Below are 22,918 nucleotides of genomic sequence, written 5' to 3'. Positions count from 1 at the left end.
CTGGATATATCTCATCCAGTTTGAGTTCAATTTAATAGTTTTTAATCTGAGTAATCTACTTGAAAAGTCATTATACAATTTATTTTGGTCTTTTGGTTGTGACATGTAAGAGATTGCTGAAATATTATCTTTGACTCATCTTTCATTTTCTATCATGCTTTATCCCAGCTGGGGTCACGAGGGGGGGTTGGTGCCTATCTCCAGCTGTCTATGGGCGGTAGGTCGCCAGTTCATCACAGGGTAACAGAGACAAAGAACAATACACACACACTCACAGAGAATTTAAAGAAGCCAATTAACCTAACAGTCATGTTTTTGGACTGTTGGAGGAACCCGGAGTACCTGGAGAGAACCCACGCATTCACAGAGAGAACATGCAAACTTCATGCAGGCCAGGAATTGAACCCAAAACCTTTTTGCTGCGAGTCCACAGTGCTATCCACTGAACCAATGAGCAGCCCCCGACATTGTTACACAGTGAGTGGGGCTGTACCTGTGGGTTCAGTCATGCTAAGGATAATGAGCAGACAACAAGCTTTTTGCGGTGGCTAGGCCGTCGCAGCTAGGGCATCAGGAAGCATTCAGTCGTCAGAAAGCAACCGATCGTCAGGAGCATCAGCATCCTCGTCCTGTTTTTTTCCTAACTTCTAGCACCATTCAGTTAGCAGACGCTCTGCTGTGATGTCATTACTGCTTTGAAGTATTAAGCCAAGGTCTGCATCCACAGTGGGGCCAGCAGGCAGGATATACAGAAGGAAAAAAGATGCAAAGCCACTGGCCGAAAAAAAGAAATAAGTTGCAACAAAATTCAGGTTCAAGGTACTTTAATGACTCCATACATCTGGATCAAATTAAAACAAATTAACAATTTTTATATAAAAAAAATAAAAAAAAAAATATTTAGACTGTATTTGGTAAAATATTAGAAAAAAATTAACTGTGAGTAATCTGGTGTCTCATAAACTATTAACCTTTCATTTAACCTAATGAAATACTTTCCTACCACATGTATGGTTTTACTCAAATTAAAGAAAATGCAGCCTTTTTTTTTTTTACACTGTAGCCATATCGAACATATGGTTCCATAAGAATCAAATGAACTAACTTAGATTAAAAGTTAAAACTAAATGAACCTGCAGCATCGGAGCTTAACAAATAAATACTGAAGACATTTAGTTCCCCTCGTTCCCGGGTCAAGGTCAGACAAAATTCAGATGAACATCCTTGTCGATCCCATATTTGCCTTTGTGCTCATCAAACAAATTGCTGAGCTCATCCATATACAGCTGGTGGAGGGCATCGAGTTCCTCGGCAGTCGGCTTCCGCTTCTTCTCCACCTTAATGGGCCGGCCCACTGCAGAGAGATGACAAGGTGCAGGGCAGCCTGCTAAGTGCCAGGTCTGTATCAGCTTCACGGTTTGCAGTGTTGCATGATGCTGTGGGAGGTCAGCTTATCTAAAGCACGTGTCGTGCATGAGGGCTGCTTGCCATCTAGCATCACAGGGCTACAGTATGTCGGGCTCTTTCTGAAGACCCATCTGTGAATATGTGGCATACAGACACTTGGAAAAGTGTTAATTACCCTAATCTTTTTTCTTAATTTACATTAAAGAAAAGGGATTCCTGAGCATTTGGTGTGATAGATCAATTCAAATTATTTAGCAATAGATGGGAGATGTTTTCTTTTTTTTTTTACAAGAAAAACAAATCTTAAATTTCTGGCTTTACTTTGTATTTATGCACCGTTCTACGATGATATCCACCTTCAAAAAAATCCAGCTCCGTTTAGAAGTCAACCACTAATTAAAGCTTAAAGCTATAGTTGGTAAAGCTTTTCAGAAACACTTTTTTTTTTATTTGATTTCAAGATTAATAAGACTTGAAAAGCATTGTTTCTGATCATTGGCCCGGTGCTGGAATTCCATTTATGCTCAAAAACATCAATTTAAGCACATTAAGAAGACTGTTTAGTGTATAAGACCTTATTTCATCAGGATCAAAATATTATAGTTGTTATTTGTACAGGCGTAGAACCTGGCCATGCACCTTTAAGAGCAGTTCAATCTCAGAATAAATCAATCAGTTCTGTTTCTAGCCTCAGAGGTTTGTTCAATTCAGTTCGAGAACATTAAAGGATAGGTTGGGGGGAGTTTAAAGCAAGGTTGGGTTATTGTAGGATTTTAGATTTCCGACTTTATTTGGATTTTTTTAGAAGACTTTTAAAAAAAATGTGTTACTTTCCTATTTGTGTTGTTTTGTTAATTTGAATGATTTCCAATAAGTTTTGTTGTTGTAACTGAGAGAAACTTGGGAATAGATTTAAAGGGTATAAATAATAAATATTTTTACTTTATGTGGTAGAGCCTGTAGTAGCATGAGACCAACCCTCCTCACTCACCGACTGTATGGATAGGTCGTCTGTAGGGCATCAGGCCAAAGGAGTACTGGAAAATGCCACGAGCGTGGAACAGAGGCAGGGATATACCCATGATGCTTTGCAGCTTTTCCTGTACCCACCGAAGCCAGGTCCCTCTGGGGTTTTCCACTTGGTCAAACACTTCATTCTCACCAAAGGAGAAAACTGGCACCAGGTGAGCTCTGAAACATTTTGATTACATTCGTCTTGGTTTAACAACATTTAAAATGAAATGAAACTCTTGTGTTTTACATAGCATGTTATTCTGATTGGATCTCAGTAGAGCTTTTCCAGGAAGTTCCATGCTAGTATCTTAAGTGAGCCTCTGTTTTCAAATAATGGGATTACTGTAGCTGCCACAGGAAACTTTTTCTTTTTTAAACCTCGGGGCTTTTTGCACTCACCCATTCTCAATCGCCATTTTGATGAAGCCTTTCTTATTTGCCAAGAGCACATTGAAGGTACCAGGATGAGCATCAAGGGCCTCTGGGGCTCCGCCAACAGCTATCACAACAGCACTGCCACCTCGCCTCATGCGGAGCGGATAAGTAGCACTCTCTTTGTCCGATGGAATCAGACCTGCAAGTTTAGAACAGGGAAAACAACTATTTTTCAAGTCTGATAAAGTACCATCATGCTTATCTCTGCTAAAATAACTATCAGTGGGACATGATGAGGCAGTTGGAGGAAAACTCTGATCAGATATAAACTTTACAGGCCCTCACCAGCACACATGATGTATTCTCTGAAGAACGGGGCTCTGAACCACAAAGGCAGCATGAGCATGTAGCTGGTAATGCCTGGGAAAAGCTGCGGGAAGCCGGTGGCGTAGATGCAAAAGTTGGTGAAGGCTCCTGCTACCAACACTCCGTGAGGGTGGAAGCCCAGGATGTAATTGTGTCTGGGGTCCAGGTCAGCTGTCTTCACCAACTGCAAAGAGAACATTGCCAAAATAATCCCCTTTAACAAAAATGTTTTACAGCGTGACTAACTTCATTAAATGCCACAGCAGTCTACAATAAGACTTTTGTTACAAAATTAAATTAAAAGATAAATTTGGAAGTGTCATGATCTTGGTACTCATGACTGGATTATTAGTTTATTTCATCCCCTTGCCTAGCTCCACCAAGTTTTCATTAAATTTCATCAGATCCACCTTTTCCAGCCGCTATTTAAACTGCTTGGTCCCAGCCATCAGTGCCAGATTATTCGAGCCATGTGTGAGAGTTCTCTAGTGTACCCTGTGTATTTATTCTGATTGCCTGATCCTGACTAGTTTATGCTCCTGAACTGCTTTTACCTGCCCCTGTTCTGATCTGTTTGCCTGACCTGTCTTCAGACTTCCATTAGATTCTGCATAATAACGGCCTTGGACCTTTCTCCTGACCCTGGCTTGGATTCCCCTTTGGTACCTCTCCTGATCTCTGATCTTATGGCCAGGACTTCTGCTTACTCATTGACATCAGCTTTGGATTCTTCATCCCGATTCTTATGTTCTTCCTCGTCTCCTGGCTACTGCTTTTCGGTCTGCTCTGCAGCACCTTTGGCTTCAACGCCTGGAACTCTCAGGGTGGCTGGACATCATCCGGCTGGATTCCACTCCTTTCTCTGGGCTCGTACTGAATTTAAAAACCAGGTTAGTGACTAACATGCTCGTTATCATCATCCATAAGAGTTTTTGGGTCACTAACCTGTGTTTCTCCCCCTAAAGAGATGCCAGCCATCTAGTCTTTGCTGATGAGATGCAGATTTCAGAACACTTCATAAGAACTTTTTATAAATCACTTCAGTCTGTCTGCCTGAATTCTGGGTCCAACGTTCTAAGTCCCGACAAGAAGTGCCAATAGGCACCAATTTCCCCAAAATCCTGTTGTTCCAGCCTACTGACCCGTACTTCATCAGACACCTCTAAAGTCCCATTTATACTACCCTTTTGAAACCGTGCCGAGATCGGTCTGAGCATGGCAATGGATATAACTGTTGAGTGTAAGTAACACCCACAAATGAACCAGACCGTGCCAGACTCAATCGAACCACGCTATAAGCCCTACTGTTGAACTATCGATCGTCAGTAGGGCTTGGTGTGGTTCAGTTCTGGTTTGGTTCTCTGATAACAAAGAGCGCATGAGCTGACCGCACCATCTTCTTACAGTAAGCCTCCATAATCAGGAAATTTCAGACATTCATAAAAATCCTAGCCTCCCTACCGTGCCACACAATTTCCAGTGATGATTCTGCTTGGCAGAGTGATGGGCCTCAACATCCGTTGTTGCTTCCTGTGTCTGTAAGCCCTGATCAGACTATTATTTGTCGTGTCCACTTCACAAAAGCTGAGTCTGTCAAGTAAATTCACCAAAGGCTGCCTTCTTCGCCATTTTCTCCGGATACTTCCTGAATGTTACGGTCATATCCATGTTGATTTGCTTGTTTACATCTACAGAGCAGTAGTACTGTAGATCCTCACTAGGAGGCGAGGAACCGTGCTAGCGTGGCTTAAAAAGTCGTAAGGAACAAAGCTCTGCACGGATCATAACAAAAAATAAAACCTTCAAGCAATCAGGCCATGCTAACCTTGAAGAATGTTACTTTTCTTTTCCACTCTTTATTTTTCTTAAAACAACTGACTGACCAATTCCAGGTCTAGATTGAAAACCATATAAAATGGCAGCAGATATAGTTTTATTCAAACCATTGGATATAAAACTTTCTAAACAATGTTTGGACTGCTGAGGTTTACTTGGCTGCAGACCAAACATGTGCCTAAACATTTCAGCTTGGATCCATCTGACCCTCTGTGAGCTCCACTGTTTGTGTAAACAGAACAGTCAAAAAAAGTGCACTATCATCCCTTTGTGATTACATTTAGGATATAGATAGATAGATAGATAGATAGATAGATAGATAGATAGATAGATAGATAGATAGATAGATAGATAGATAGATAGATAGATAGATAGATAGATAGATAGATAGATAGATAGATAGATAGATAGATAGATAGATAGATAGATAGATAGGTGAACTGTGAATTTTAAGATTCTGTAGAGTTTAAATTGAGATCATCAGTCTTAAACATCATAAAATGAGAATACATATTACATAAAAAAGAGTGAGGATTTGTTTTTCAGTAAATCTCTATATTTCTCTTTTTTCTTTAATTTTCTGTGAGAAAATATTTAATCGTTTCTGTTTAGTAATCTGTAGGTTTTGTGCAGAGGTCTATTCCCACACAGCTTGGATTAAAGATGATTTTAGGAATCTACTCATTTGGTCTGCTTAGTTACTGAGATTTGGATGATCAAATTTTTTCCTGGAAAAACCTGGAAAGTTGTTAATATTTGATCTATTTTTTCCCCATATTTGAATGGTATATTGTGTAACTCCTGTTTTAAACCCATTTAAAGTTCTCCTTCATTCTCTCTACATTAAATAAAAAGCTTAAAAGACTAGTCAGAGCAGTTTTTTTCTCTGCAGCCCAATGTGTGAATCACATTTTCATGATGCAACTGACTTACAGTATTGCTGCTTCAGTTGCTGTGCACTCTGTCACATTTACCCTTTACCCCAGCAGATATTAGGGTTGCTTCATAAAGGATTGGTCATTGCACTGTTGCTAAAATAAGTCAGTGTATGCACATTCTCTGCTCTGATCTGTTTGGTTGATTTTCTCGTTCATGAGCAGTTTTGGTGACTGTTAAGGAAACTGACCTGAGTCTGATTCACTAAGCATGGTTTAATAAAAACATGGTGTCTTGTGCTCAATCTGTTTAAATTGAAAATATCTGCTAAAATAATCGTTCACAGTAGATCAAACGAAACACTTTTATATTATTTGCTAAAAGTCACAGGTTTTCTGTTAATAGCGACTATCTTTGAATGTATTCATTTTACTGAACTGTGCCCTTTCTAGATTGTTCCAGATGAAGAACACTAACAGAACTTTCTCTGTTAAATTATCTTTGACTTAAATCTTATTAGACAGATGGTGACATTTGTCAGCAACTCTGATAAGACTAAAAATAAATGGTCTTCTTAGCAGGCGATTTTAGATCATAACATTTCCCTAAAAACCTGGGATATTCAGATCTACACCAGAAAAGGGGGATTTTGAGCGGTATCAAATACTTGCCATCAAATTTCAAGAATATTAGTTTGAAGTATGTAATACTTAAATCATTATATTTTTTTGTTAAATATAAAAGTAATTTGAAATAAGACACGTGCTGAGTGTGAAAGCTTACATCATTGATTTGTAAATCATTTCTGTAGCCCTTTGTTAAAGGTTTGTTTCGTTGTAAAGCAGTAGAGAAGTGGCTCAAAAGTTTAAACAAAGTTTTGTTTATAGTGGTAAAAAAAGAAAAAATTGTCCAAAATAGAGTTGATTCAAGATTTGCAAAGGTTTTTACATAGACAAAGCCATATTCAATAAATCAAAATATTGTCATCAGCTAGGTGCTCATGACCAGCCTAAGAAAGCACTTCCAAGGTCGGTAACCAGGCTGAATCCAGCAGGAGTCCGAAGACAGGTGAGGCAAACAGATCAGAACTGGAACACACAGGCTCAGAGGCAGAATAGGTCAGGATCAGGTAATCAGAAACAACTAGATATGTTCTAAAACTCTCACCAAGGGCTCGAATAATCTGGCACTGATGACTGGAAGAAGGCAGGTTAAATATAGGCAGGAGAAGGTGGATCAGCTGAACGATAATGAGAAACTGGGGGGAACTAGGCAGGTGAAAGAAATGACTAATCAAGCCATTCATCAGAGCCAAGATCATGACAAATATAATTGAAAAAAAAATTGATATTTAAATAACTCAACTCACCAAGTACAATGTTTTCTATAAACCAGTTATCTACAGACTGATACAAACATCACTTTAATGATAAGAATATTACATTAGACCAATAACAAACATTTATATTTATTTAGCTGTGGACTGATTGGAAAGTTTATTATCTATTTTAAAGGTGTTTTTTTTTCTTTTCAAAAACTACAATTAGTTTAATGAATTTGTTTGATCTAAGCATGGCTTAAGCAAAAATATAAGACAACAATAAAATAAACCCACAGCATTTATAGGTCTTACAGTCAAATTCAACATGTTTTCTTCAAGAAACAGCCAAAGCTGCTGTGCACCGTCTCTTCGTTGCTACCAACTGGTCTCCTCTTACTGGCAACTCAGAAGGAGCAAGAACTTAAATTTAAAATGAAATATACGTGGGGAGGATTGAGACTGAGGCTTTTCAACACCACTGAAAGAAACCAGTGGATGGTCAGCAATTAGTGGAAGGGTTAGACTCCTGTGATGTAAAAAAAAAAACTTATTTAAACTCATTGGAAGTTTGTCATGCAGATTTGACCATCCATCCATCCATCCATCCATCCATTTTCTTTACACGCTTTTCCCAAGTGGGGTCGCGAGGGGTGCTGGTGCCTATCTCCAGCAGTCAATGGGCGAGAGGCGGGGTACACCCTGGACAGGTCACCAGTCCCAGATTTGACCATGTTAAAAATATATATATTTAATGCATGTATATATATATGTATATATATAAATACATACAAAATTTTTTCAATAATCTTTTTGGAGAAGACTGCTTGATTTCCTATCAGACACAAACTTCTTGGTAAAATTTGAATTATATAAAATCTGAAAAGTGATATAAAACTTCTGTACTTAATTTAGCAAACTGCAATGTGCTAAAGGCTTAGACGGCTTTTTGTTAAGTACCACAAAAAGCAAAAACACATCATGTGAGGACAAACATTTTTCCCTGAAATGAATATTTTCATACAAAAGAAAATTTTTAGTGGTAAAATCCATGAGCAAAGGTGAAAAAAAAACAAAAAACAAAACAAAAAACATGACAACCTCCAGAGATCTAAGCATTAAAAACAGTTTTTCATGAACTATTAACTTTTCTTACTTAGATATAACAAAGTTACTTCCTATCAGTATAAGCGTAATGGTACTGGACCTTTTGCCCCAATGTTTAATAAAGAAGGCCTCTGGCTGCAGTCAGCATCTTTCATTATACTTCGATGTGAAATATGTATTGCTTAAGTGCGTATAAATCTGCGTCACCGTCTTGTCTGAATTTATTTCATTTTTAAAGTGTGAACCTACATCCAGAGAACCAGTAAGGGTGTAATTAGACACGGTGGGTCCAGGCACACCATGAAACTAATTAGGCTCCCTGGGAGTCTTTACCAATGCATGGGCTCTTTGTAGAAGATAATGTGCCATGTAGTCAGATGATGTAGGACATGATTCTCTATGAACTGAATGGATAAAAAGTGGTGAAGGTTTATTTTCTTCTCCCATTTTAAAAGTTTTAAAGTTCAAACTTTCATTTGGTAGTCGTGCCCAGCAGAGCTCTTATAGGAGACAGTTGGTGACAGCTTGATACGGAGAAATGCTGTAAATGTTTGATAGAACTTCTCATGTGTTCTTAATACAAAATCAGGATTTTAAATGATGAATAATTTTACTATTTCAGCAGATAGTCAGGTATTTATCTGATTCTGTATTGAAATGGTAGAAATATTTGTATCCTTATTTTATCAATACTTAAAATGTGCTCCTTGTATACAGCTTTGTGAAGATTGGGTGTCTGCTTGGGTGTTTTTTTTTTTTTTTTTTTGTGATATTTATCTAGCATCCAGTAAAATATGTTGTTTATTTTCCCAATAAGGGGATATAGTTGGTTGATAACAGACATTTAATTTCTTCTGAATAAGCTCAGCTTCTGTGAATTCTGTGAAATAAAAACAGAGCATTTGAATTTGCTGTTGAAAAATCATATGTGTTTACTTAGTTTTATGGCCTTGCTTCATATAAGCACGTTCATTAGAATTTATGTGTTGAAAGATATCTGTGAACAGTAATTCATGCAAACATCATTTTTGATTTGCAAACTAAACATTACTGGGTAAATTTTTTCCCAATATTATTGTAGGCAAATAACACATTTTGTAAATGGAATTTTGAAAGACAAAATGCATCCAGAAATTAAACTTTGAAACCTAAAAAAGTTTTTAAAAGTAAATCAGTTTTCTCTGATTTTCTTTTCTATTTTTTTCTATTTCGCTTTTTCATATTTTCTCTCTTTTTCTTTTTTTCTCTTTTCAATTTTTTCTTTTATTTTTTTGGAATTCTCTTTTTTATTTAATTTCAAATTGCGTTTTAAAGATCATATTTTCTTCACTTCAGAGGGCGGGCTTTCCTCTGGATTGAGGAGGAAAGACGCATTTCTATTGGTCTGCATAAACATCACAATATTTTTATTGGTCAAGAGCGATTATATCTGGTTTGAAGAAGAGAAAGTTTTCTGTAAAACTCATTTTGCAAGGAATTCTGTTTATGAAACTGAATTCAAAAAAGACATTTAAAAAATCTGTAAAAAAAAAAAAAAAAGATAAAATAAAAGAAATAAAATCTGAAATAAAGTGGAACAAAAGTAGAGAAAGTACCGTCTGAAAATTTACTCCCAAAAGCAATTTTTTTATTAAGAAGTTTTTTCATATTTCCATTTCCATTTGCTTGCAAAATTATTGGAACAAAATTCCCTCCATAATATTTTCCCTCAGGATTCTTGCTTCAGTTTTCATCACCTTATGGATATAAGGCATTCCCTTCAAAGTAAATAACTGATGCTACAGCTAATCGCACACATGATGTGAACAGGCTGCTGAACTATTGTTATTTTCTTATACTGGTTCTCATCAGGCAGCCTTTTTGAAATAAACCAGAAAAACTTCCCTGCAATGTGGCAGAATCTGTTAAAGGCTCAGGAGGCTCAACATAAAGCTGTAATTTAAATTTGGGAAACTTTTTTTAATTTTCTAACTTTTTTTTTAGAAACATGTACAACTGGTTTAAAATAGCACATGAAACAGCAGGTGGATCATAAAAGCCAGTGTTTTTCTTTCATGTATTCCTGTAGGTGCAGTAGCCCAGTATGACCAGCAGAGGGACACAATAAGCTGGCAAAGACATTTGGGAGATGCATGGTTCTAAAACCTGCTTGCTTAAATGCATCTGGTGACATAATGCATCAAATTTGTTCTTACCATGAAGTCAGTTTTATTTTTCATTGTTTTCTTTTTATATAACGTGTTTGGAATGTAACTCCTTCTGCACAGTATTTCCCTTTCCCTGCAAGGCTTCAGTTATTCCAACTTTTATGACAATGATCACCAGAAACTCTCTGCCTCTGTAAAAACTACAGAAATCTGAGTAAAGCCAACATGCGTTGCCTGTTACCGGCTTATAATGATGGGAAATGATTAAAGGAGCATATACTTTACTTCATTATAGAGTGGGGAAAAAGAAAAGAAACCATTAAAGGGGGAAATTTAAACAGAAAAATAGAAAATCAGTTGCTAACAAATGATTATTGTTGCTGTCACTGTCATAATGTTCATCATAACAACTGGTGTCAAATTCTGACTCAAACACACATAGATTAATCATTTTAGCTTAAATTGAACATAAATGCTGCAGAAACAATTTTAATTTTGTAAAAAAAAAAGCGAGTCAAATTCACACGACGCACAGGAATGGACCGGCCATTAGGCATACTGTATGCTCGACAGCTTAGCTGTGCGGGAGCAAGGAAACCTCTAAAACCTGCAGGATAGCGGGCCTCGGGGACCGAGGTTGGGGACCGAGGCTCTAAACCACAACCAAACCCTGACATCATAACTTATGTATTAAACAACCAGGTGACATGACAACAGATTCTGATATAAATTGTAATTTTGCTTTGCTCTTTAGAGAAAGGCAGCTGCTCACCTCTGGGCTCACTTCTCAGGATTAACAATTAAAAAGGCATTTTATACATCTCCAGTCTGCTACATCATCACATCATTACCTCATTACATCATACACTTTAGCAAATGAGGAGACATCCGTGGCTTCAGCCATATCAAAATATTACCCATTGTTCTTAGCTGAAGGACGCCACTCTCATTTTATTCCTAAATCTTTGCCACATTCTGTCAGAGTCTTGGTCTGTTTGTTCCTGTTTTTCTTGGTTTTCCATTTGTTGTCCTCTGCTGCCCTCTTGTGTCCTCCCTCGCTCTGTTTTTCTGTTCTGCCTGCACCTGTTTTCAATTCCCTCGTTAGCTCTGTCTCTGTCCCCTTTAAAAGCCCTCCCTCTTCAGTTCCTGTTTGCTGGATCCGGGTCTATCATCTGCCTGCCTAGTCTCGTCTCTCCCAGGCTCCTTGAGTTTTGGTTTTCCCCCGATGTCTCCTTGGTTCTGGTACGTTTGTTATTTTCAGTTGGACTCTGATTCCTGCCCCTGGATCTGTGAACCTGGATAAACGGACTTTAATTCACCTCTGCCTACTGGTCTCTGCATTTGGGTCCTCCTAACAAACACCGCTTCATGACACATTGAGAATGAAGATTATAACTGTATATCCGGACAGAGGAACTGTCCTAATCAGATAAACTACTTTGGAAAACATCAGTTCTGTTTCATTACTAACTTGCAATCAATGTATTATTGATTTTTTTTTTTTTGGGATGGAAAGAATTAAATGCTAAAATAAAAGATTAAGTAAAAAAAATTTTATTTTATCAGTTATTGTACATTTCACTTTCAGACAATCAATACTTTAGACTGAGAGGGGGGATTCTTTGTAAGACAAAATGCCCAAAAAGGGTAAACAAGTCAAAAAAGGTTGGAAAAGCAACTGCTCTACATCAGGAATATAAAAATAAATGTCACACACAGAAACCAGCTGTTAAGAATAACATACAACATACTTTCTCTCACCTTAATGGGAAAATAATCCCGCATGTGCTTCCAGAGTTTAAGGCCGCACAGAAATGGCGCCCTGCGGCCTCCGCGTGCCGGGGTGTCGTAGTCATAGTACCACCAGACGGCGTAGAGCACGCTGATCAGCCAGAAGCGAGTGAAGAGAAGGTAGAAGAACAGCAAAATGCAGGTAGGTGCTGAAGAGGAACAAGATTGACATGATGAGCAAACTGCAACACAAGAAGCTCATCTTACAGTAGAAACACTCATTGCTCTTGATGAAACAATTCAGGTCGTGATATGAGGATGAAATAATCTGCATAAACAGCATTTATTCAAAAGCTGGTTTCTGCAATGAGGAAGTTTATCTTTCTTCCTAAAAAGTAAAAAGAAAGACAAATGGCCAAAAAAGAAAGACATTTATTTTGTGTGATTGTGTTGCAGAAGTGGAAGCCAGACATTTGAATTTGAAACACTTCGAAGTCAAAGAAAAGGTTTTAAGAGTTTTCCCAAATTGTATTTAATTTTTTTCAATCAAATTTTTATTTGCAGATTTTATATTTTCATATGTATGTTTTGTAGACTGTTTTACACTTTGCATTCTTTTGAAATTTTACAAATGATATTCTAGTGTTGCACCGATACCAGTATTGGGCAGGACCCCAATCCAGCACTAAAATAGTGGTATTAGTCTCTGTGAGTACCACCAAATAGGGCACTGATACCATTTTGAGAGCCAAAAGTTTATTCAACTATTGTCACCCATTCCAAGTAGGCAATAAAAATTTCTACTGGATTCACTTTGTATTAGTCTTTTTCCTGCTTCACAAAGGTAGGCAGCAGCTTGACAAAGCCATGATGGCAAATATTTTACATCCAAGTAGGACGTAGTTCTTCATATATACACACACATCAATTTCAAACAGATGGTATCGGTATGATATTGGCCAATACTGCACAGCCAGGTATCAGGTATCGGTATCGAGGCCAAAAAATGGGATCGGCGCAATGCTATTATATTCTCTTGACTTTAAGCAATACAAGCAACACTCTTTAGTAACATAAAGTGTTACTAAAAATGCTTCTTCACTCCTGTCTCCAGAGGATAGCCTCTCCCAGAAGTAAAGAGAATATTACATATTAAACACAGTTATTAAAAAATTCAATGTCTAAAACTCAATCTGAGAGAAAATAAAAAAACTAAAGAAATAAAAATCAAAAATCAGGATAAAACAGGCAAGTTACTCTCAATGACTCTTTCTTTATTGAAAAGTTTTTCAAAGTTTTATTTCTGAATGCCATTTATTTCGAATTATGATATGACTGGAACAAAATAAACTCCTTAAGAAAGAGGCTTTTCTCTCCGGTCTCTCTTTACTGCAGGATACATCATAATGGCCCAAATCTGGAGGCTATAAGCAGCCATTCAAATCAGTTTTAACAGCATATGTAACCCACAGCACATAAGGCCCTACTTCCGGGTTCAATCTGATAGTAGTGTGCCCTGTCCCTTTAAAAAGGGGGCGGATCCGTGACCCGAACAGATTGCTCCACAGATGCTACAGTCAACGCTGCTCCCTGCTGCTCATCGCTGTGGCTTCTCTGTTTTTGAAAAAAAACCCGCCTTGACACTCCACCGCTGCTTAATTTACTCTGATGCCTTCACCATAAATCACTTTCGTTTCTTCAACTCGATTTATAAGTCATAACCTGGTGGACATTCCCTGTATCCTCTCCCAAATCATCTACTCTTCGGTCAAGTTTTTTTTTTTTTTTGTGTGTTGTTCCTTTGACTGTCCATTGGATGGCGAGCTACCAGAAAACCACCTATACAGTGTGGTAGGAAAAAGTTTTGTTCAAACCCGGATCCTCTGTATTTGATTTCCCAATGGACCTCAAGTCATGAACTGTAACTAACTGAAGTGTTTCAATTTTTTTTGGTCTTTGTTTTTTTTCCCCCTTTTGAATTATTCTGTTGGAATATATATATATATATATATATATATATATATATATATATATATATATATATATATATATATTTTTTTTTTTTTTTTCCTTTCCTTTGAAATTATATTGATCATCTAATTTGTGTGTGTATATTATATCAATTCATATCCATTTAAATCATATAATATAGCTCATTAACATGTATAATCTTTCTATTAGAGCAATAAATATACAACTATTAATCATAATTTTTTCGTTGTGCTTATTCACACCCCTTGACTCTGTAGCCGAATCTACTTCTGAGCTCATGTAGCAGTCAGTCAAGCCCTAGTGTTACACATACATCAGAAACATGAAACCATTCATCTCTAAAAGATTTGAACAAATCAAATTTCATATAAAACTTGGTGTAACTAGAAAAATAACAAAACAATAGCATTTTGTTATGTTTTGTTGATTTTCCCACAAACCTGATGCAGTCTGGTTTAGAACAGGTTCCAATTCAGGCCTACTGACTGTTTTTATTATTTATTTTTTTTGTATCTACACCCCAATACGTTTACATCTATGCTGGTCTGTCACATAAAATCCTGATAAAACCAGCTGCTTGTTGTTGTAACATCATTACTGTAACTTTTTTTAAATTTTTACTTTTTTCAAACAAGTGTATATATTTTACAGGATACTGAAGTCATATTTGGCTGTCAGGAATGAGTTAAATATAGAAATATTTACATTTACTTCATCAAAAAAGTGAATTCCCACAGAAAACTAAACACTGTCTTCTCTTAATTTGAGCAGGTAAGTAAGACATGATTATTTATGTTAGCAAAAGAAAAAAAAAACAACCCCATTATATTATTTCAAGTACATAATATCTAAATTTGAACCCCAGTCGGCCTCTGCAGATGGCCGCTCACACTGAGCCCGGTTCTGCTGGAGGTTTCTTCCTGTTGAGTCTTTCCTCTCCACTGTCGCTACAAGCATGCTTAGTGTGAGGGATTGCCTTAGAGAAAATGAGTCGATGCAATCAACTGGTTAGCTAGAAAGCTTTTGAATGCTATGATCTGGTTGAAAAGTGCCTTCAGGTGACGTGTTGTGAATTAGTGCTAGATAAATAAACTGAATTAAATTAAATATATTATTCTACGGGTAGAAATACTCATTCTTCAGGCAGATCATCATATTCCCCTGCTTAAATTAAAAACAAATGCGTTAATTTTAAGAAAATGAAACCTATTTTCAGATCAGTTGTTGCAGTGTTGGAATTCTACTGTTTAGTTGAAGCAAATCATTTTGATGTAGCATACATTCATGTAAAGAATCTCTGTTTTCTAGCATTAAGATGCAAATTTGTTGATACCCTTTTAATGGGTAAATTAAGGCAAAAATTTGATTTCAAACAAATGTTGTCCGTCATCGGGGGACTGGGTCGTGGCGGCGGACTCCAGACTTCAGTCTCCGCAGACTCCCCGAGGCGCTCCCAGGCCAGGTGAGAGACAGAGTCCCTCCATGTTGTCCTGGGTCGTCCCCTGGGCCTCCTCCCGGTGGGACGGGCCTGGAACACTTCAGAGGGAGGCATCCAGGGGCTATCCAAAAAAGATATCTGAGCTGACTCCTGAGCTCCTCATCCTATCTCTAAGAGAGAGCCCAGCTTTTCCTGCTTGTATCCATGATCTTGTGCTTTCGGCCGTGATCCATATTTAATCACCTAAGACTAAGGGTAGGAAGGTAGACCCACCGGTAAACCAAGAGCTTTGCCTCTCTGCTCAGCTCTGACTTCACCACAACAGACCATTCTCCCCTAAATCTGAACAGGAACCCAAGATACCTGAACTCCTCCACTTGAGGAAGGAACTCTCCTCCAACCTGGAGGGGACTGTCACCTTTTTCCGGTTGAGAATCATGGACTTGGAAGAGATGATTCTCATTACACTTCGCTGCAAACCGAGGTCCTGGCAGGAGGGAGCCAGAAGAACCAGGTCATCTGCAGAAAGCAGAGACGAGATCCACTGGTCCTCCCACCAGACCCTTATAGCCATTGGCTGGGCCCAGAGATGCTGTCCATAAAGGTTATGAACAGGAGCGGTGACAGAGGGCAGCCTTGCCAGAGTCCAACATGCTCTGGGAACAGATCTGACTTAAAGCCAGGCTCCTGCTCCACTTGCACAGAGTTTATCTTTATTGTCTTTATTGTTGTGTTTCATTAACAGGCTACAGATTGCTGCAGACCAAGTTAACCCCCCACCCACCCACCTCCTTTCATCACCCTTAATGAATGCAAGACCAAAGCTAAAAGTCAGTTTCAGAAATTGAATTGAAGTTCTTACTGAAGGCTGCAATCATAGATGAAATGAGGCAAACTGATTCAGACACTTTGATCAAAACATTCATTATAATTCCGGGCATCAGGTTTATGTCAGAGTCGTGCTGACTTAATAAACGCTGGCTGATCTCCCCTCCACATACCTAACACTCTTTTTATGATCCAGATCAATTGACATTGTCATGCACACTCAAATTGACATTTGTGATAATATCAGGAGCTGATCCACCGTTCCAACACGTCAACACCAACACTCACCCAGACCCAGGAAGCAGAAGACCCACTGTGCCACGGCGGCAGTCTGCAGCCTCCTGTGGAGGGGCACGTTCACAGGCGCAAAATCGATTTTCATTTTTCTGTGAGTGGAAAGGCAAACCGTTACGCTGCTGAAGAGACTAAGAAAGACAGCAAATGGAAGGAAAGTCCAAAGTCTATAAAGGTTTGCTTTTCTTACCTTTCTACCATCCTCTCCTGTGGACTGTTGGCTTATCTTGACTCAATAGGCTGTTTGATTTCTCAGAACTTAGCAGCTACATCTGACCTTTCACCCAGAGGGGCAGCGAATGCTCGGATGCAGAGCAATGAATGGATGTGAAATTCTGATTATACCACCATTAACTCCCTGCAGAGACGTTAAAGGATTGTGTCAGATCATGCGAAACGTTGCTCTTTATGATTGTAAATGCAGCCCAGCTGATTGAGCCACAACGCAAGAGTTTCTCACTGTAACACAGTGATAAAGGTCATTAGCAGAGGGCTGGCACATTTCTTATCACACTATGATGCTATCAGCACTGAAAAAAACGTCTTAAATGTTGCTACAGGCCTGATAGGAGGTGAAATGAGAAAAGAGAAACATTTGTTAGATGAGATGAGTGAAGGGGGCCATTAAAGTTGATGGATGTGGTCGTTTTTCTCTTGGTCATTTCTCAGATAATTAATTGATCCACAGATTTAGAAAAGAATAGAATACCATGATTGAGACTGTGTATATTTTTTTCTTTATTTTTATTTCATTTTTCACTTGTCAGGTTGGGGTTTGAACTGTTCGCTCTCCCAAGAACATCTCAAGTCTCAACTAAGTGCGGAGCCCATTCCCCCCGTCCTGCCCCCCCTCCTCTGGCTGACGCTGGGGCTCACCGGGGCAGTGGTGTTGCTTGGTGTTTGGAGGTGGATGCCCGGGTGGCTTATTTCTGGCGGCAGCTCCACAGGGCCTGGCCCCCCGGGGCCCGGTCCGGGCTCCCCGCTAGGTGGCGGGGCGCCCCTGGGGACTCTGGTCCCTGGGGCCCATGGCTGGATCCACTTCAGGGTGGCTAGCTGCTGGCAGAGCCCGTGGCCTTGTCCCCGCGGCTCCTGAGGGCCCTGCCATTGAGGTGGATGGAGGTTTCCTTGGGGCCGTCTCTCCACCTCCCTTGGCGGGGGGGGCGTATTTCCTAGGTTGGCCCCTCCTGGACACCTTCGCTCTTGGGATCCCTTTAGGCGTCTGGGGCTTTGGGTGCTTGCCTCGGTGCTCTGGGGGGGTTGGTCCTTGGCTGTTCACAACCACTATTGAGCATTTTTTCTTTGGATAAACTTTATTTGCACACGTGCAGTCTCACAAACAACTACAGGCGCTTGTCTCCAGGTACTTCCATACAGAAATCCTATATTCTGATCTTCAACTACCACCTTATACATGTCCTGAATAAATGATACTACTTATACATCAGCGATAGTATCAGGTTGTTATTTTATTGTATCTCTTATACTATATCCGTTGGTTGTTCTGATCTTTTTAGATCTCTTTACAGGTAATGAGGCATATTTTCTCCTTTTTTTTCTGTTTTTCCTTTCCTGTTCTACTTACTGTACATTGCAGTGTCCATATAATCTGTAAAACTCCCTGCATAATTATAATAAAGCAATTTATATGCATAAATCAAGCGGAACACTATGACCATAGCCTTACTGCTCCACCTGTGAAAGTAAAATCTATTGGGCCCTTTTTGGCATCAAGACAATTATTCTTATTGCCACATCGCCAGACTGGACACTGTTAAAAAAAGAACAGAATAGAATAGAAAATCCCTTTATTGTCCTAAAATGGGGAAATTCTGATGTTTACAGCAGCAAAAAGATTATAGAAAGAAATGGTCACACAAATGTGGACCTTGGAGGAGTGTATAAAATAATGTAAAAGTAGAGAGTTTAAAAAATAAATAAATAAAATACTAGAGTGTGAAGTGTTTTAACAGTATAAAACTGTGAACCTGGAGAATAAGTAACCAATATACATGCTATGGACATTTTTACATCAGAGATGTGCAAAATGACAGCAGCATGTTATTTAACTGACTAAGGTAGAAAATGTGCAAAAATCAGCATGAATGTAACAACTTATTGAGGTTGTTGGGAACAGTGATAGTTTTAATTGGAAAGTCTTCCAGCTGCTGGGAGGAAGGATCTGTGATAACGCTCCCTGGTGCATTTAGGGTGCAGAAGTCTGTCACTAAAGGGGCTCTCCAGCATAGGCGGATCTACTGGGGTGGCATAGGGTGACAAATGCCACCCTAAATGACAGCCTTGCCACCCCAGCTGCCACCCCATTTGGCGGTGGGGCTGGCGAGGCTTATAAATTATGGATAATTTGAGAATTACGACCGCTAATTTCCAATGTCGGACTACAGTGAATGCAACACAAGATGACGCGAGAGCAACTGAGACTGATTTGTTTTGAAAACCGAATGGGGCAAAGCGAGGGAGCCAGGTATGGAGTATGGAAGCAAATCGTTACCATATTTCCAATGAAAAAGCATTTCCAGAAATGGTTTTTCATTTTAAGAATGTGGCTGCATTTTTTGACAATAAATGAAATTAGTAATCAATATTCCTGTTTGCATTTTCATTTTCTTCTTCAACACTGCTCATCCTTTTACTTAATTAAAATGAAAAAGAAAAAGACATCTGAGATTTATTTTTCAAAATGCACCCCAGCAAATACATACCAAAATTCAATTTGAAATGTAAAATTTGAAAATGAAAAAGCATTTCCAGAAATACTTTTTCATTTCATTTTCATAAATTAAATTAGTAATCAATCCTCCCATTTGTATTTGAATTTTCTTCTTTGACACTGCACTTTTATGCAATAATCAAAGAGAAAACACAGCGGACATTGCTTTTTCGTTTTTATGGTCTGCCTGCAAAGTACTGTCCACAACTCGAAAACGAAAAAGCATTCTGAGCGGCGGGGGCAGCAGATTGACGTCAGCAGCCACTCTTCATCAGGTCCTTGCTGACCGGGCTACCCATCTTGTTCGGTAGGGGGCGCTGATTATAGCTCCAGCTCAGTCCATAGATCTCTGATGGGTAACTTTTTCTTTCTATAGTTTCTTCTTGTGCAAATGCTGCAAAGCTGCCTCTCTGACAGTCAATCTCACACATCTGCGACTCAGCACCTGTGTCTTACCTTAATACCTTTCCTGTGATAATGCCCCTCTAGAAGTAGTGTTATCATTCTTCTATCTCCTATTAAGTGAGATCGCATTGTACGATGTATTTCTAATATGAACAGTTTCACATGAAACACATACTGTACATACTATTCTCACCAAACTGTGATTAAATTCAGTGTAAACAAATGCCATATGTTGCCACCCCTCAAAAATTCCTGCCCCCCTCGCCACCCCATAAATATTTTTCTAGATCCGCCCCTGCTCTCCAGTTCTGCAACAGCTTCATGAAAGGGGTGGGAGACATTATCCAAGAGAGATGTTAATTTCCAGAGGGCATCCAATCACAGATTTACTTGGAGCAGCAAATTAATAGAGTAAAATTAGAAAGTGAACATATTTCTCAGCGCTAACAGTGATAAACAAGCAGTAAGAGGAATCAGACATCATCCATGTTCTAATCGTCAGACGGGCCAGACTGATACCAGTACGTCACTTCAAATGAGAAAAGGGAATTTCAGTAACCCATCAGCCAAGGCTTTTCTCTTTGTGTTTTGGGGGGACAAATGTACTCATGATCATGAAATAATTTTGAGAGAAAGAAAGAAATCAAAGATAAAAAATGACTAAAGAACATCTATTTTATAAAAATAAAGTTCTGTGCACAAAAATAGGCTTACGGTAATATCTTTTTTTCTTCTTGTGTTGATAGAGAACATAAAAACACACTGACTCGGTCTGGTTTGGTTCTAAATAAAAATTTCAGAAAGAATAATATAGATTAAACCAAACAATAGTTCTGCATAGACAGCAGAATATATCAATGCTCTGGTATTAACAGCATTAAAATCTCTAATTGCATTACAATTGACATAGAACTCGAAACATCATCAACATATACATTTAAAATCTAATCAAGAAGGAATATCTGATTCATCATCTGCAATATTCTTCCTGTCTCCATCCCCATTGCTTTCAGTCTTTTTTTTTGTTTTTTGGGAAAAAACAAACTTTGCTTTAATTGGAAAGATTCTCTTTACTCTCTAGGTTATCCCTTTGTTAGATGTGTTTATTAATACAAGAATTGAGCCAGTATGGAGAAAATAAGGAGCAGAAGTACAGATACAAAAAAAAAAAAAAAACCCTACATTACAGTAAAGGAGTATTTATATATTTATAATAAAAGTATAATTCCATTTTTTTTTTGGCATTTTTTCTGCATATTTTTTCAGAGCCCTCCAGCGCCCCCTGGCGGCCTCCACATTAAAAGCCTTTTAAAGAACTGCATCTTTGTAAAGTGTAAGGGAACTGAACAGTTTTTCATCATTTCAAATGAAAGTGTGACACGAGTGCAGCAATAAATGAAAGAGAAGGGTTTTAATTGTCAGCATTTTATTTAGGAGGACCACAGTTTGTATCCAGATTAAGATTTTTCCATTAACTGGTCTGTTTCTGGAGGTTTCTGGTGTTCATGCTTAAATGTCTACAGCTTATTTCTGTGCATCATCATCATATGGACCTCCCTCACTGCTGATGTTGGAACTAAAGAAGATAAACATAGAACTGAACTTTGTCAAGAAGATAGAATATGCAGATTATTTTTTTATTGATAACTTTCTAGAGGTTTTGGCGTGTATTTTTATCGGGCCTCCTTGACATGACATCAGCGCAGTTATAGCCTCAGGTATAGAGAAAAAGCAAGAAGAAAGCCATGAAGTTAACATTGTTCCACAAGACTAGTAGATCAGGGGTTCATAAAGTGCAGATTGGGATCCCTGACATATAGCTAAAATATATCATAAAACAAATATATGTTAAAGATATGAATAAATATACTATAAAAAGTAGAGGTGATTTTAATCTATTATTTCTAATAGATTATTCAAATATTAGTTACATTACCTAGTAAAATGCAGTATTAAATTAAAAAAATTATATTTAAAATGAATAAAATCTAATACAAAAAGTATTTTTTTTTAAAGTATATTAAAAAAAAGAAACCTGTTATACTTTTTAAACAGAGTAAAGTAACCACATGTGTTTTTAGAGGGTCACCAGTCTCTTGTATCTTTATTTTTTGGCGTCATACACAGGCTGACAGGTTTGTAAACATCTGGAAGGAGGAGCTCTACTCTTATATGATCAACTGAAGGTTTATCTGGAACCAAACAGCTAAACTTAAACCAATAAAATGAGCATCAGGTCAGCCACATTGACCTGGTCCTCTCCTATAAACACATTTGCTTTAGCGTCTCCGTCCTCACCTTACTCCATGCTGGGACTCCTGCCCTACACATGAGGCAGGATTCCCACCTTTTGGTCCTGAAACATTGATAAATGACAGAGCATCATTGAAATGCAAAAATATTTGTTTAAACAGCAAAGCAAGCTATTAACTTACCAACATTTGTCTTGGTAATATGAACTAAGACATTTCCTAGAGCTTAAAGGAATAGTACACCCAAAACATGATTAGCCTTCATTTTCTACTCCCCCCCATGCTGAACAACACTCTGGAGTACTTTTTTAATATCTCAAATGCATCTGGAGATCTGGGAGGCTTCTTGCTTTCTGCTGACATTCAAATAATGGAGGTCTATGGTGACCGAGACAGAAAGGTCCATAAAAGTCCACAAAAAACGTGTCAATATTCCTCCATACTGCTCGTCCAATGTATTCCAAGTGTCCTGAGTGGGTAGCATCCAGAATTTACTCGAAACGAAGTCATTTAGAATGTTTTTAGAGCATAAACAGTAGTGTATAGGATTTCCTGAAAGCGTGCACACGCGCGCTCACGACTTCTTCTTCTTCTTCTTATGAGATTTTATGGCGGTTGGCAGACTTGTGAATTGTGCATTACCGCCACCAACTGATATGGAGTAAAGCAAGAAAACAGGAAACGATTCACCCCCCCCCCAAAAAAAAAAAAAAAAAAAAAAAAAAACCTGTGTAACTTAAACCAACATAATACTAAATCACATTTGCCCATATAATTTTAATTTACTCTAGGTCATCGTAATTC

The 22,918-nt window shown here is 38.3% G+C and overlaps 1 protein-coding gene across 1 annotated transcript; it reads right to left on the bottom strand.

Annotated features, from left to right (window-relative positions):
- Positions 1-807: 807 nt before the first annotated feature.
- mogat2 (monoacylglycerol O-acyltransferase 2) lies at positions 808-17,173 on the bottom strand. Its single transcript, XM_038267127.1, has 7 exons — positions 16,920-17,173; positions 16,724-16,821; positions 12,208-12,386; positions 3,142-3,346; positions 2,821-2,995; positions 2,399-2,598; positions 808-1,354 (listed from the first exon to the last, which is right to left on the bottom strand). The coding sequence occupies exons 1-7, from the start codon at positions 16,928-16,930 to the stop codon at positions 1,200-1,202; spliced, it is 1,023 nt and encodes a 340-aa protein (XP_038123055.1). The 5' UTR covers positions 16,931-17,173; the 3' UTR covers positions 808-1,199.
- Between the last annotated feature and the right edge of the window lie 5,745 nt (positions 17,174-22,918).

The sequence above is a fragment of the Cyprinodon tularosa genome, unplaced genomic scaffold (genome assembly GCF_016077235.1).
Source record: "Cyprinodon tularosa strain WSP-4 unplaced genomic scaffold, ASM1607723v1 ctg662, whole genome shotgun sequence".
Taxonomy (NCBI): domain Eukaryota; kingdom Metazoa; phylum Chordata; class Actinopteri; order Cyprinodontiformes; family Cyprinodontidae; genus Cyprinodon; species Cyprinodon tularosa.
Note: the sequence above shows the minus strand (reverse complement) of the source record. Positions and strands in the feature narration are given on the sequence as shown.